Source organism: Nipponia nippon, unplaced genomic scaffold (genome assembly GCF_047370975.1).
Source record: "Nipponia nippon isolate SJK-2023a ecotype South Korea unplaced genomic scaffold, ASM4737097v1 scaffold_5, whole genome shotgun sequence".
Lineage (NCBI taxonomy): Eukaryota > Metazoa > Chordata > Aves > Pelecaniformes > Threskiornithidae > Nipponia > Nipponia nippon.
In genome coordinates this window covers 58,920,779-58,935,856 of record NW_028262369.1, presented here as the reverse complement: position 1 = coordinate 58,935,856, position 15,078 = coordinate 58,920,779, and the positions used below count along the sequence as shown (strand labels likewise).

The 15,078-nt window shown below is 43.5% G+C and overlaps 1 protein-coding gene across 1 annotated transcript; it reads left to right on the top strand.

The window, feature by feature from the left end:
- Positions 1-2,344: 2,344 nt before the first annotated feature.
- Positions 2,345-14,476, top strand: SPP2 (secreted phosphoprotein 2). Its single transcript, XM_087733235.1, has 7 exons — positions 2,345-2,438; positions 2,543-2,667; positions 4,037-4,159; positions 5,744-5,854; positions 7,505-7,559; positions 7,946-8,053; positions 14,058-14,476. The coding sequence occupies exons 1-6, from the start codon at positions 2,390-2,392 to the stop codon at positions 8,041-8,043; spliced, it is 561 nt and encodes a 186-aa protein (XP_087589361.1). The 5' UTR covers positions 2,345-2,389; the 3' UTR covers positions 8,044-8,053; positions 14,058-14,476.
- The last annotated feature ends 602 nt before the right edge of the window (positions 14,477-15,078 follow it).

Genomic DNA, 15,078 nt, shown 5'->3' with positions numbered 1-15,078 from the left:
CAGATGGTTCCTTTTCTAGGGATGGAGTTGAAAGCTAAATGTTATCCAAACTACCACAGCAAGTTGGTGGTGAAGTGTGCTGGAAAACAATAAGGACCCTGGGGCTCCGAATGCCAAGTTCTTTCCATTCAAGTAGTTTGAGCTATCTCGTTCTTGTGTTTCATTACCGCAGCAGCAGCACAACTGGTTGCAGAGAAACCACTGCAGAAGCAGGTCAAACAGCATATCGGAAGGTTTCCTCCTTGGTCTGAGGGAGCGTGGTTTTGGCTCTGGTTGCAGAAAAGCTGGGCATAGTGCAGCAGACTCTGTTCTTGAGAATCTCCAGCCCAGTTTAAATCCTCTGCATTGTGGTGCTCTGGCGTGGCTGCAGCCACAGAAGAGTATTACTGGCCTCCCCATGGCACAGACAGCAGTTAAGGAGAACTGGGAAGCAGGAAGGACAGACCCTGCTACAGATGAGTGTGTCCAAAGCCGGGAGAGAGCGTCTTCAGCTGCAGTGAACGAGGAGAATGGACGTACAGAAGAGGCTCTGGCTTTTGACTGGGCAAAGTTTCAACTGGCGTTTTTGATCATGTTCCCAATGCTGAAATCTAAGTTGGCTGGTTAAAAATGCCCACCCCTTCTTGGAATATGCACCCACATCCACCTCTCTCAAAGCAGTGCTTGGGTGGGATGGCAGACACGTGGTGTGGCACTAACCAGTAATGTGTCCCCAGCGAGATTCCTGTTTGGCACTGCGTCTGCTTGTCCCCCCCAGGCATGGCTTGTTCCTAGCACAGTCTCTATGTTCATGTGCAGCTCTACCAGCTGGCACACAAACTCTTTCCTGGGGTGTACCATGGCTCAACAGGTTCCTTTCCTAGGATTTCACAGCAACAGCGGGGAATGAATCCAGTGACCATCAAGGCCCACACCTGGCCAGTTGTTTCTGTTGTGTCTTAGAAGTGCATTGCCTTTATGGGTCTTTGTCTTCAAGTGCCTGCAGTGTGAATGATACTTAACCAACTCCATCTGTCACCTGAGGAGTCAGATCCCCCCAGTGTGCAACCTTGTGATTGGCTGCCATCCTGCAATCTGACAACCTAACAACCAGAAGCAACTTCATCCTCTTCCTTATTAAATCTGAGCCCTGGTATTTTGTGTGCTCCTCTGTCTTTCCTTGACTGCTTGTCATTTGGGAAGTTCTTAAAATGACCCTGTGCCACATAATTCAAGTGGAACCATGATTTGAATGTTAATGAAGCAATTTCACAAATGGGATCTTCAAAATGATCATGGGTAGACACATCTCTGCCTTGTGAACAGTCAGCAATGGGTGAGCTTGTTTGAAGGCAGCAGTTTCCTTCACAACTCCCATGGACAGTCTTTAAGCACTTAAAACCCAGGGGCACCTCTGAATCTTGCTAGAAGTGTTTCAGCGTCTCTGTTGTGGCGTAGTTGTGGTAGAGTGATAAGATACGTTGCCTGTAACTGGAAACCAAGACTAGCAAGTGCTGAGTGCTGGATGTTGAAGAGGGTATAGAGAACACCTTGCCCTGTTGCAGTCTGGCTCCAGTTAGCTAAGACCTGAGGTGTCGTGTCCAGCTCATCCCTCTAATTCCTTATGATTTTTTCAGTACTGTAGTCAGGCTTTAGTTTTCCAAAAATCCCATCAATTTCTGTGCTGAAACTGAAGCCTGAGCATCAGGGGGATCTGACAAGGGAAACCAAATGTCCACAGCCACTCACTTGTTTGGTTAGCTGGGCACAGGCTTGGCAAGAGTCAAAGCAATGTGGGAGCTCTTCTGGCGCACACCAAATAGCAGAGGTCCCAGGAGCTTGCAAGGCAAAGAGACCTGGGGTGAATCAAGGGTCTGCCATGTGTCTTGTGTCAGGGAGGCTTGTGTTGGATGCTGGTGGTGGTGTCAGACAGGTCCATGTGGGTGGATTCCCATTCCATGCTGGGGAATTGTCCTCTCCTTGGGGGACGCCAGCTTGTAAGTGCTGTCAGTTGCTGCCAAGACACAAAGGTGCTGGGTCCAGTGCTAAGGCAAGAGTTGACTCACCAGTTTTAAATGGATAACTAATGGCTAACAGTGAACAAAATAACTAGGTTTTTGCCTTTGGTTATGAAGATATCAGGAATTCAGTGCTTCCTTTTAGTCGCAGTGCTGGGAAAAAGGCACTGCAGCCCATCTCTTATCAGAGAACTACTGCTAACTGGAGAAAAGCTGACAGCAAATATTTACTCTCAGATCAATTCTGTTTAAAGTATAATGTTTGTAGCAGAGCTTGGACACAGGAAGGTCAGGTGTAGGATCAAGGCTGCATTTATATAAAGACAGAGGAATATGCACTGGAAACCCTTGCTTAGAAAAGGAAAAGACGAGAGGATTTTGAAAGTCACGGTATGAGGATCTTAATTTTTGTCCTCACACTGAGCATTTTCTCGTGTTCAGGTAAGTTGCTCAGAATGGAACCACATCCTCTTTCTTATGGTGGTTTAGGGAGGAAAAGTACAAGACCACACTGAACTTCTAATGGAACTGTGCCTTTGTCTCAGGGTTTCCAGTGTACGACTATGAACTCCCTGTCACAGAAGAGGCTCTCAATGCTTCCATTGCAAGGATCAATACTCAGTCTTGGGGGACAAATCTGTATGGTGTTGTCAGGAGCCATGTCACAAGAGTAAGTGTGCAGACAACGAAGATCCTTTACCTGAAATATGCTTTGCTGTGGTGGAAAACTCTTTTTCACCCAATCCTGGAAACCCAGATTTAGTTGGAGTTTTCTGATGTTGCTTGGAAGAGGGTGGGTTTGGGGTATTATTGGAAGCTATGGCTTTAGGAACCTAAATATTCTTTGTATGTTGGTTTGTAATTAAAAATACTTCAGGAGTTCAAATTTTGCACTCCTAGAATAGAAATCTTTGAGGGACGTCTTGTAAGATTTTGTTCAAAACTGGTGTTTTTAAATACCTCCAGCTAGCTGCTTTGCTTTGGGCATAAAGTAACCTGGTTCATCTGAAGGTCTCAGCTGAACATTTGCACTGCTCATTAAATGCCACCACAAACACATTTACGATTCTTTCTCCAATTTGTGTTTACATCTGTCTCTACAGACCAATTCTGGTTTAAATTTACTAGTGTCTAAATGCAGGCAGGAAACCCTTATCTGTTTTAATTTGTGTTGCTAAGAATTATATTGGATACCCAGAGTTAAGGAGTTAAAGCTTCCTAATTTAAAGTTAGCATGTCCATGTTCCTGAACATCCTCAGAACAATTCTGTTTCTATAGATGGCATGTACCAAGTCTTCTGCAAGAATGAATGACAAGATGACTTTTGGATTGATCTAGTTTGGAAAAAAAAAAAGTGCTTGAAAGCAGTGGGGATTTGTTTTTTGTTGTTTTTTTCAGGGATTTTTTTTTTTGAGTCTCCCATCTTGAGCTAAAACATTGATTGACTGTGAGAAGGCGAAAAGAAAATCCTCATGTGTCAACAAAAGGAACCAATCACTCTAAAGCTTGCAGTGTGACAATGCACACTGCCCATTGAGGCACCTGAGCCGACAAGGAGTGACTCTATGAGCTGCATTAATTCAATTGCTTGCAGTCATGTGATTTACTTTCCAAGTCATGTATTTGCAATAGACTTCCCAGCAGTCTAAATATCCGAAGCAGAGCTGTTAGCACCCTGGTTCCCGCAGAAGAGGGGGTAGCATGCAGGGGTAATGCTATGCTTATCTACCTTTGACAGCTATAGTCCCTGCAACTGACTCTGAGCAGAAGGAGGGTCCCGCAATGGGCTGTGGGGTTCCAAGTGAAACCCCCATAGAAAGCTGGTCTGTATTGCTGTTACCAAATCTACTTAAGAGAGTAACTCCTGAGCACAATGAAATACCCTTTCTCACACACAGTAATCTGCTCTAAACTGGGCACTGAGCCACAATGTCCTTATGTCTTGCTTCTGCCTGACAAAAAAGCAAGGTTGCCATGTAGTGGGCATAAAAGAATGACAGGCACTGATTAGATGTTGTGTTGACCTTCCTTTTACCAGGTTGACATGTGGGACAGTGATGCTTACAGACTAGAGCTGCAGTTCAGCATTCGTGAAACTGTGTGCAAGAAAGCTTCGGGGAGAGACCCATTCACATGTGACTTCAAAATAGGGCCTTTCGTGGTAAGTGCATCTCGTGCGAATGTGAAACCCCCCCTCCACGCAGGATGTTCTCAGGACATGTTGAAACACTACGGGTGCTGAAGAATGAAGAATGACTGGCCTTCTGAAAACAAAACCAAACCCAAATACAACCCACACATGGAGCAAGCGTTTGATGGGAAGGGTCGCTGCTGGGAAACTCTTCTGCCTGGTCAGTGGGGAACACAGGAACTGCTCTGAGCTGAAAAGAGTGGATGGGTGTCTTGGAGCAGCATGTAGGGAAAGTGTCTCTGTCCTTTGGGACCAAATCCTGGAAGGAAGGTGTGGCTTCTTTTCTAAGATAAGAGTATGGAAAAACTGACATTTGACCTCCTTTTGTGTATCATGCATCTAGGCACCAGATAAAGGCTTATCTTCCTATGTAGTGCAGATTCCCACTCTGTGCTGACAGTGCTAGTCTTTCAGATTTTCAACTCTCTTTTCAGCCTGAAATAAACACAGGTAAGGCTCTTGATATAGCTCTTGCTGCGCTCTGATTCTTAGATGACCAGCTTTGGTGTAAATACATCATCTTTGAATCTAGACTTCTCTGTGCACAGTTATTTTTGACAAAACATGGCTCCCATTGCAAGCTTCTGAGTGGTTGTGTCCTAACTGCTTGTACAAATCTTAGAAAGCATGTGGAGTAGCTCTTGAGTCCCTGTGTGCAATGGTGCCATACTGTGTGTTAGACTTCCACAGAGATTATCTCTGGTTCTTTGTGCTGCTCCAAGCTGAGCTTTTCTTGCATCTCTTTCCTCTGTAAATGGCTGCCAAAATTGTCTGTCCTTCCTGGGAACAGTCTTTAAGGAAGAGGAGGGATTCTGGGAAGGCACTGAACAGATGGTGCAAAGGCTTTCCTCATAGCTTATGAGTCATGCTACTACCTTGGGAGGTAGTGTATCCCATGAAGAGGTGGGTAAACATCTCTTTGAGTATCGCTACTCTTGAGCTAAGCAGCTTTTGTGTGCGTGCAGGTGGAACATGGAACTGATGGTTGTTCCTAGGTTTGCTTTAAAGACGCAAGGGTTGGCTGCTGTGAAGTTATCACTGTATTCTAAACAGACACCATCCCTCTTCTTTTCTTCTTGGGGCAATATGGTATGAAAGATACTATGACGATCTCTGTTTTCCAAACTTTAGTGCAGGTTTGGCTGGAGCTTCTGTCAAATCGTAGAGACAACTTCTTTAAAGGTAGTTTAACTTCTAGAGCTGCAGCTGCCGTCAGCATAGACCTGCACAGCTCTTATGTTTGTGCTTGATGATGCTAGAGCCATGAAAAGGATTTGGAGATTTTCTTCTGCTTTGGCAGGCTTAAGGCTTCGTACAGCTAACATGCAATTGTGGAGCAATAACTTGTGTGTAGTCATATGCTGTCAGAATATATTCATCTTGCTGCAGTCTGCTCCAATAATTTGTTAGGTGTATAATCTTGCTTGAGTTTCTTCCTTTTGCAATTTGTTTTTAAAATCTCTGTACAGGTTCCCACCCTCAATGAAACTTCCTTGAGACGGTTTGTACTGTACCTCTGCTCTACGAGATTTGCTCTGTTTTGATCTGTTACAGCCAACTGCTTTCTGCAGAAGTGTTGTGGAAGTCTCTGGTGAGCTGATCTCGAACATTATTGTGCAGTGCCATCGCGGCACATCCAGCTCCGAATCAATGAGCAGTGAGGAGGTAAGGAAGGGGAAAACCAATTTCTGCTGCCTAGGGGAGCAAAAATTCTGCTCATCCTCTTTTAAGAATAAGTCAGGTGTATATGTGTGAACTGCAACTCCTCTTGCAGTTGGAGGTTTTGATGGGAAAACTGAATGTGGTTTGAAATCCAGCTGTCTCCTGTAATGCTTCACTTTCCATCAGCTGAGAGTTTGACCCTGATTGATGGATGCCTGGGGAGAGTGTGAATCTCTGCGGCAGTCTGGCACATCCACCAGCTCCGAAACTCTTTCTTCATTGACTTACAGAGTATGTGCCTGGAGAACCATGATTGGCACATCTTAGACAGAAACACCGATGACTATGACTCTGACTCTGTTACCGAACCCAGCTCTCAGCTGAGCATGTAATCACAGTATAGCTGAAGAACATTTGCTCTACTGACATTTGTGTTCCCTTTTTGAGCTCTTATGTGGTTTTTAAGGTATGATTAAATGCCAACCCAACCTGTGAAATCCTGCTAGCTGTTTTCAAATCATGCCAGTGTCCACTTTTTCCATGAACTGACACTTGAAATGGGGTGCCTGCACTTACAACAGGGATCTGCAGTGGGTGTTGTGCTTGAGGACTTTATGCAGGGAACAAAGGCAGTTTCACAAGCAAGGTGTCAGAGGATATGGACAGCTTTTATTTTTGGAAAGTGCAAGTGATTAAATGAATAACTTGAAGAAAATAGGATCCTGTATCACCTTCTCTTGGTTTGAATTGCCAGATTATCTTGTAATTTTTTTTGTTGTTGTTGTTGTTCAGAATCTCTATTCAGAGCTAGCTAGTGAATGCACCACAGGAAATCTTGATTTGCAGAGCAGAAAGACTGCATGTGAAGTACTGAAATATGTAAGGTAGTCTTGGATGTTCAAGTCTATCCTCTGTGGGTTAAGCATAACACTTTTTTAATAGGGCACTCAGTATAAACACTCGCTTTTACAAGCAGACATCTTCCTGCAAGTCTTCTTTAACCATCACTTAAAATTCAGTACTGCTGCCAATATTCCTGCTGAGGAATACATTTCCTGCAATGTTAGTAAGGAATAAATGCCAAAGGAAATTATTGCACATGAAAAGGAAAGTATATATTTCTGCAGAGGGCTGCAGCAAGTGCACCGCAGCTCTTGCTCTAGAGCTGTAACTCAGTTCAAGGCATCTCTCAGCTTCGTTCACTGTGGATGGTGGTGTTGTAGCTCCTATAGTGCTGGTGGCATTTGGATAGGAGAAGGAATTGTGATTGCTGGGATCCTATTACTGGGATAGAGACCAACAAAAGATGAGTATAGAGAACTTTAAAAAGAGTAATTTGGGATAAGTGAGTCAAAGAGGTGCCCTGTCTGACTGCAACAGACTAACTCAGCTCTCCAGGCTCTGCTCTCCTGGCTTTATCTGCACTACACGAAGGTCAAGTAAGGTATTAAGTATGAAAGGTGTTGACCTGAGAACCTACTGGCAACTGCAGACTTCCTTAGCTTTGCAATAGTATCAGCAGTAATCTTGTTTTCAGAGAAATTAATAATGAAGTTGGGAATTACTTCAGTGATCACATAGTACCTGAGGAAATGAAGGAGAGGCTGACTTCTTGACAGATGAGCTTTTTAAAGAAATGTCTTTAACTTACAGATGATGCGTATGCCGATAATGAACCCCAACAGGCGAGGCAGCAGTCGCAGAGAAGGTAAGCCATTTCTGCCATGCTGGACTGTCCTGGAACATGTTGGTTTGCCTTTTGGATCATTTCTTTGGACCATCTGAAGGTCATCTGTCTGAGGGAGAAGAAAATATGGAAGACGAGCAGTTTGCTCTGGTCACGCCCAGCTGTTTTTCTCCTGTGCAGAGGGATGTCTCATTGAGAAAGCGGTGAGGGCATTAGGCTTCAAAGTAGGGCAATGCTAAGGTTTGTATACTCTGTGTAAGCATGTTCTGGATTGCCAGATTTGTGATCTCATAACCAGTACTTGTGTGCATCCTAGAGGTTGTCTTGAAGTTGTGCAGAATGCTGAATGAATACATGTTTGAAAGCATATAACACTCATGTATGTCTCCATGTTCTTTTTTAAAAAGATATATTTGCTCCTGAAGCCTTCCCTTCAAGGGGAAGAGGCGGCAGCCGTGGAGATTGGTATAAACGCAGCTATTTCAGCTCTGACAAGATTGAATAATATGGTTTGGGTGAGTACAATTCAAAGTGTAGCTTTTATGCATCCTGGGTCTGGAGGTTTTGCATCAGGGTGGGAAAGCGACTGCTTAGAATAAAGAACCTCTTTGGGAATGTTCTTCTTGGCTGCGAGCACGTTAAAAGCCATTTTACTCTGGGCATTTGTAGGACTGACTTATGGGGAAATTCAGTAGCGCAGAATACAAACAGCACTATCAGCACCATTGACAAATGTTGATGGGGTGGCAATCTCTGGTGCCTATGGGAAGTCTCACAGAACAAGGGTCTGACCAGTTGTCAAGGCAGCAGAAGACGTTTTTGATTTTCCTCTTGTTGCTTCAGTCCTAGGAAGACATCCAACTATAGAGCACACGCCTTTCACTCACTCTCAAGCAGTCCATCCCACATGCTCACGCAAACAACCAGTGTTCTGGTGTGCAAGTGGTATGAACCGTGTGCAAGAAAACCAGTCTGCTGGCCTGAGTTTAGCATAGGGCTCAAGCTTTGAGCTACAGTTCTGCCTTTTTGCCTCCATCTCTCTTGGCTGGCAGAGACATGTTTCTGTCTAAAGTTTCATGGATACTTTGGACCTTGCCCAAATTGGTTGCCCTTAGCAGGGATGTATCACTTGGCTGTGGGATCTGGAACATGCCCTGGCTGTGTATTGGCAAAGACACGGATGAGTTGTTGGGTGCCCCATTCTGCCCCAGTCTTTCATCAAGTCATCTGCCATTTTTGCACTGGTGCTCTCCTCACACCGACTACTTGTGTGCCTATTTATACTGCAAACTCTTGGATGAATGGCCATGTCTTTGTGCTGAATATAATGCAATAGGGCCCCAAGGACACACAGTTCAGCAAACAGAAAATGAATGTGGTAGTAAGGTATCTGGGAGAACCAAGACGCAGTTTACCCAGGGCAAGTGTTTGTTGCAGAGAAGCTGTAAAGGAGATGTTTGGAGCCCAATTAATGGGAATGATAATGAAAGGCCCTCATGATTCATTGGAGGTGGCAAGACCTATCCTACACAAACCATCTTTGCTGACCTACTTCTGAGACTCCATGTGGGAGCAGCTCTAATTGCTGCTTATATTTTAACTGCCATCTTAGGAGTTAATCTAAAGGGAAGTGTTTTTGAAAGAGTTTTAGCAGCGCAGAATGGAGATCATTCTTTGGCATGCTAAACAGCTTTAAAGTAGTTGGGAAAGGAAGAGGAAATTACTTAGCACTAACTATGTGATTAAAAAGGTTTCGCACATTCACTTGGGTACATATCATTAGCAGGTCTCTGTCCCTGTAGAGAGTGCCAGAACTGAATACTCCATGTCTGTGGAGCTCAATTCAGGCCTGCTGCATTGGAAACAAGACAGTTTTAGATGTAATTTAGCACCGATGACTCACCAAAAACTAACACATGTTACTCATAAGCATATCTGTGGTAAATCTATATGTGCTGAAGGAGACATACCCCCTACTCTCCTAGAAACTAGATATGAAAGAAAACCCCAGTCATTCTGCTAGGTCAGGTCTGTCTTTGTAAAAATGATTTCATTAAATCCATATGCTATTTTAGTTTATCCATGAGCCAGTAAGGCTGATATGCTGGTTTAATCACTGCCTTTCCTCTTACAGGAATCTCTGACTTTTCTAAATGTCTTCAAACTTCCTTAAGCATGTTGTAGTGGCATTCTGGTGTGCACTCTGTGTCCTTCTGAGTAGCTTTAATCCAAGGAGATGGTGTGGAAAGACTGAGGCTTACTGAAGAGTAGCATAAGGTTGACTTTCTGTTCCAGAGAAGAGAGGGACAAACTTTGTAAATGCCTGACCATTGTTGGCTTCTGAGAACCAAACTGTCTCAGTCTGGCTGGGTGAATTTGGGTTGAACTTTCTTCAACCGATCTTCCAGAAAAATTGTGGGGAAGGAGGTCTATGTGCTTGAAATGGGCAGACATCCTTTTTTTTTTGGAAAATGCCAGGCACTTTGAATTAATTCTTTGGCTCTCAAAAGGAGCTGACCCCATAAGCAGTAATCACAGATTTTTTGTGTTCCTGGATCTAATGCCTAACAAATCTCTAAACCAGAAGCAAGCTGTACAATCTTCTTGAAAAAGAATATGAAACAAATGGGGAGGGATTTATGGTTCTTGAAATCCTGTGTAGTTCGAGTTATAATACTTTCTGCTTGCTCTTGAAGATGGGTTGCAAGTGTCAGTTCTGGATCTGTGTTTCATACCAGTGTTCTAGGTTTTGGACATCTCAGAGGCAGATACATCAGGAGATTAAGGGAGATTTTCAACACCCCCCCCCCCTCCTTGTTTCTTTTGTTTTTATTGATTTGACTTACTATTAGCTGTAAAGTCTGGAGAGAAGTCTTACTTCTCAATTTCACTTGTATCCAGAATTAGAGGGTTTCATCCATGAGTTTAATTTGGAGCCACATGTATCCAAATTATTTAATGTGTTTGAGGCCAGGGAAAGTTATTCATGGCTTTTTTCCCCTTGTTTTGGCACCTATGTGATCATGGCTAGCATTATTACAAGCTGTACTGTGATGGCAGTGTTTGGTGGGGCATGGGAAATATGTGCTGTGTTTTGAGATAGCAGTAGCTCAGCTGGCTTAGCTTAGCTGAGAATATTTTGGGGGAGGCTGGGGAAACAGTAATTTAATAATAGAAGACTTTCATCTCTTACTCAAAGAACCTGTCATTGACAGGCAAAGCTAGACAAGTTCAGGTGAGAAATGAAATATGATTCTTTTTTTTTATGCAAAAGTATGGCTAACTGACTACTGCAAAAATTACTAAGGCAAGTGGCTGAAAGAGTTTTTCATGCTGGATTTTACATTTTCTGAACCAGATCTTCTTATCTTTTTGGCCACAGGAATTGTTTCAGGGGAATCCTGTGCCTGACTCAATGCAAGAAGCTAGGCTAAACGATCTCACTGGTGCTTTCTGGCTCTTTTTATTTATTAGAATGTGCTAAATATTCAAGAGGAAAAAATCAGTGCAATTGTTATATAAAGAACTTTTTCACGTCTGCAGTCTTCAGACCCACAGTCTGCTGATGCCTGCAAGAGTTAGCAAATCGCATATAAAAGAACATCAATGATTAACGAGCTTACTCCAGTGACAAGTCCTAATCAGATTTTCTGGATTTATTTCGTAGTGCATCTCTGGAACTGGAGAGATTGTAAAATTCACATGTCATGCTGTGGACCAGTCTTTCCAACAAATAGCTCAGGCATGTAAGAGAGTGACAGCAGGAGAGCCAGCTGCTGTACAACAGCTGATCACCGGTTAACAACCTTAGCCTGCAATAAGTGTTAAGGTCATTAGTTAGCTTGGCCTGCCAGGTATGTGCAGAGCTTGTTGGAGCTCTGTCACTTGCCACAGTGTCAGCAAAGGGCATGTTAGCAATGCAGTCAATCCCCTGCTAAAATTTTTGGGGAGGAGGGACTCCTGCTCTGAAAGGACGCTGTTTAGCACACACACAATATGAAAGGCCTTTTGAGTGTGCACAGGTATGTAGAATTATGGGTTCCATTAAGCTGGAATCTGCTTTATGGTGTTCATGGCTCTGAATCGCAAAGGGGAGCATAAAAAATGGCTCAAACTCACCTAACACCTTGAACCCCAGAAAGCAAAAGAAAAGGTCCCCAACCCTCTGCTCTTCCAAAATCAACTGCCTAAGGCAGTTGTCTTTGTGCAGGGTGGAGTCTGACCTATGACTTACGTCTGGAGCCTCACCAGCAGTGCTTCATTTCCTTGAACAGGAAAATTAAGAAGAAGGCTCCTGCCTTTGCTTGCAATAGACATGTAGATTGTGAATACTGATTTTCTCTCACTGTCATTAATCACACAAGGAAATTGTTTTTTAACAGACAATCAGATTGCTTCTACATCAAGTCAAGGGGCTGTGATTTTCTCCTCAAGTTTTCTACATTTTCTTAAAATGACTCTCTGGCTGAGTTCTCACCTGGCATAGCTCACTGCTGGTGGGAATGTGGTGATGGCAGTTGTTACAAGTTGATTAGCAGCCTTGGAGAAGCAGAAGTGAATAGACTGGCATCCTTGAATATTAGGGTTTTTTTTTTCAATGGAAGAATAACTGGCAACATTGGGCCTCTTCTGCTCATACCCAAGAAATCCAGGATCCAGCCTTCAGAGTGAAATGAATGCTTGTTTGTGTGTCTTCCAGAAAAATAATAGTGGAGCAGGGTGCATAAACCTCCCTGGGGCATGGAAAGAAGAGCTTTTATGCCCAGTGTCCTCATTAAGAAGCTGCTTGATTTTAGTTCCAATTTTGTATTCTCATGGCTTCCTATATTCTGTCTTTTTTTTCTTCCTCTCCATTCACCCACCCCACTTTCTACAGTTCTCAGAAAGCAGCTTATTGCTTTCTGGGGAAAAAAGTGAAGCATCAGAGGGAAGGAAAATCCCTGCAGAATGGGATCTGTTGCATAGTGCATGAGCTCTGTATCGGATCAGCTTTGAGAGTGAGAGCTAGAGAAATTTATCACTTAGGCAACGTGGAGGAAATGACAGGCTACCATTATATTCCTCCTGCCTTGGAATCCATCTGTGATAGCTAAATCCTTGGTGTCACCTGGCATCTGTGATATGCTGTAGCATGCTTTCATCTGTTCAGAAGTGAAGGACTGAAACTGAAACAGACCCAGGCAGGACCTTTCCTGATGCTCAGGTCAGATCAGGGTGCAGGGATGAAGCAGAGGTGTTACAGCAGAGAGAATAGCTGTGACAACTTCTTGTTGCTATTCTAAATGGCAGCAATTTTTGCCTTGCCCTTTGTCCACCTCTTCTGGGTCTGTTTTAAAGGATTAGACCCACTGCTGCACTGAGGAAATTGTTCCTGCTTCTGGAGGATGCAGAGCTTGGATGATTCCTTAGACTTCACTATGTCTTTAAGGCCTGATTGCAAGCCCCTTAATTTAATTGCTGGACACTTCAGTGAGGAACAGAACTTCAGTGGAGGAACAGAAAGGGATCTTATCTGTCTTCCAGCCTACTGCTCAATGTTGCACTTTGCAAGCACTAGAAATGTGCTTGTCACAGAATCATGCAGGTTGGGAGGGACCTCTGGAAGCCCAGCCCCTGCTCAAAGCAGGGCCAGTTTCATGAGGCTGTGTAGCTGAGGTTTGAATACCCCAGGATATAGATCCCTCATCCTCCCTGGGCTCCAGGTTCAGTGTTGGAGCACTCTTGGGGGAAGATTTTTCCTTAAACTGAGGTGGAATTTCCCATGTTCCCATTTGTTCCTGTTTTTCTTTTGTTGCTTGGTCCCCAGTGATGAGTATAGCGGCTGGTCCTGGTTCTTTGGCCTGCACCCCCCCCCATCTCCAGGGCTGGACAAGACCCAGGCATTCCTGGACAAGCTGCTCTCAGGGGGTCACTATATCTGTCACTACCACATGTGTGAACACTCCTTTCTGGCACAAATCTACCCCTAAAATTCTACTAACAAAATTGTCTTACAGAAAAATTTCACGTTGCTATGGTGACAAACTTGCTGAAGATAACAGCGTAGGCTACAGACTGCTGTAGAAGCAGTCACATGTTCTCTTAGAAAAACATTTCTCAAATATCTTGTGCATTTTGTAGCTCTTAATTCAGATGATACATTTCTCAGAAGACGGTATGCCGGCTTATAGCCTCAACCATCTCTGCTTTTGAGACTTTACAATATGTGTTGATTTGTGTCCCATGTTACTTATTTCATTGTTGTTAATTTTTCTAGTAGTCTGGTTCTTTTTTTTTTTTTTCTTTTTTTTCACTAATTAGCAATTGACATGACATTTTTGCACATGTGAAGTGTTTTGCATATGCAGGTTTCTTTTTACAGATTCCTCATGGTGTGATTTTGATGCTAAACAAATTAATAAGCAACTCAGTGAAGCTGAATACATTTTTTCCGAGGCCATGGATGTTTGGTTAGTTCTGTAAAGTATGAGACAAATTTTGAGCTATGACGTTTTTCCCCCCTCCCTTTTTTTAACTTAGATTGGAGAATGAGAAGAATCAAGAATCAAAGATCCAGCATGTGAAGAAAGAACCTGATGCTATTTCCTTTTCTTTTTCATGGAAAACTATTCTGTAATGAAGTGACAGTCTTTCCCTAAACTTACTTTCTTCTGTAATGTCAAATAACCATTGGATAAGCTCATGAGATGCTAAATGCTTGCACTTGTCAGTGGATAGCTGCCTTCTGATGTGTTGGAGCTCACGGGGAGGACTGTCTCAGACACCTAGTGTAACTGTGTCGAGTATGCGTTGTACTATCTCATAAGGATGCTATTAAAGGATCATTATGCCATCTGTTTGTTCTGCATTGCTCTCTGGTTGCTTGTAATTTTCTGTAATGCTTGTAGCTAATTATTGATTCGTTCAAACTAATAAAGGCACTTAATTCCTTTTTCTCTTTCCAACAGCTGTGGACAAGGTGTCTTGCTACAAATCCAAAGGCGTGAGTTTTAGCCCACCAGCAATCTAGCTTTAATGGGTACCTCAGCACTAATGTGGGGAGCTGAGGGAAGCTAATGACAGTGATTGTCAGGTAGTGATAGCTTTTGGAAAAAGGCCAGGTTAGAGCAGACATTTGATGTGTTCCTCTCCTGGGAAACAGGTCTTTTTAGCCTTGTCCCTTTCTCTTCACTCCATGCAACAGAGTTCCCCCTGCAGCCCTTTGGGAGGGGAAAGGTTACTGTGCAGTTTTGGGGTGGGTGGTGTTGTTTGTTTTTTTAAGGCTTTACCACCAAGTTTGCTTTTTGGTTATAGTTATGGTGTAGGCCAGTATTAGGGCTATGCTTCTATGCACACCTAGTTCGCCTAGTGCAGATGTGACCACAGTGGACATACGCAAGTCATCTGTAAATAGGCAACAGAAGCTGTTCCCACAGAAGCAGTCATATAGGAAAGTCTTTTGTACATAGTGAAGGTACTGAAGAGGTGGCTTTTTTGTGTGCAGTTGGAATAACAGGAAAGGTTCATCCACGTGCTGGGTTGGTCACGCCAGCGCCTGGAT

Coding starts and splice junctions, on each gene's coding strand:
- SPP2 (XM_087733235.1), top strand. CDS start 2,390: ATGAGGATCTTAATTTTTGTCCTCACACTGAGCATTTTCTCGTGTTCA. Junction 2,668..4,036: donor TCAGGAGCCATGTCACAAGA/GTAAGTGTGCAG, acceptor TCCTTTTACCAG/GTTGACATGTGGGACAGTGA. Junction 7,560..7,945: donor AGGCAGCAGTCGCAGAGAAG/GTAAGCCATTTC, acceptor TTTTTTAAAAAG/ATATATTTGCTCCTGAAGCC.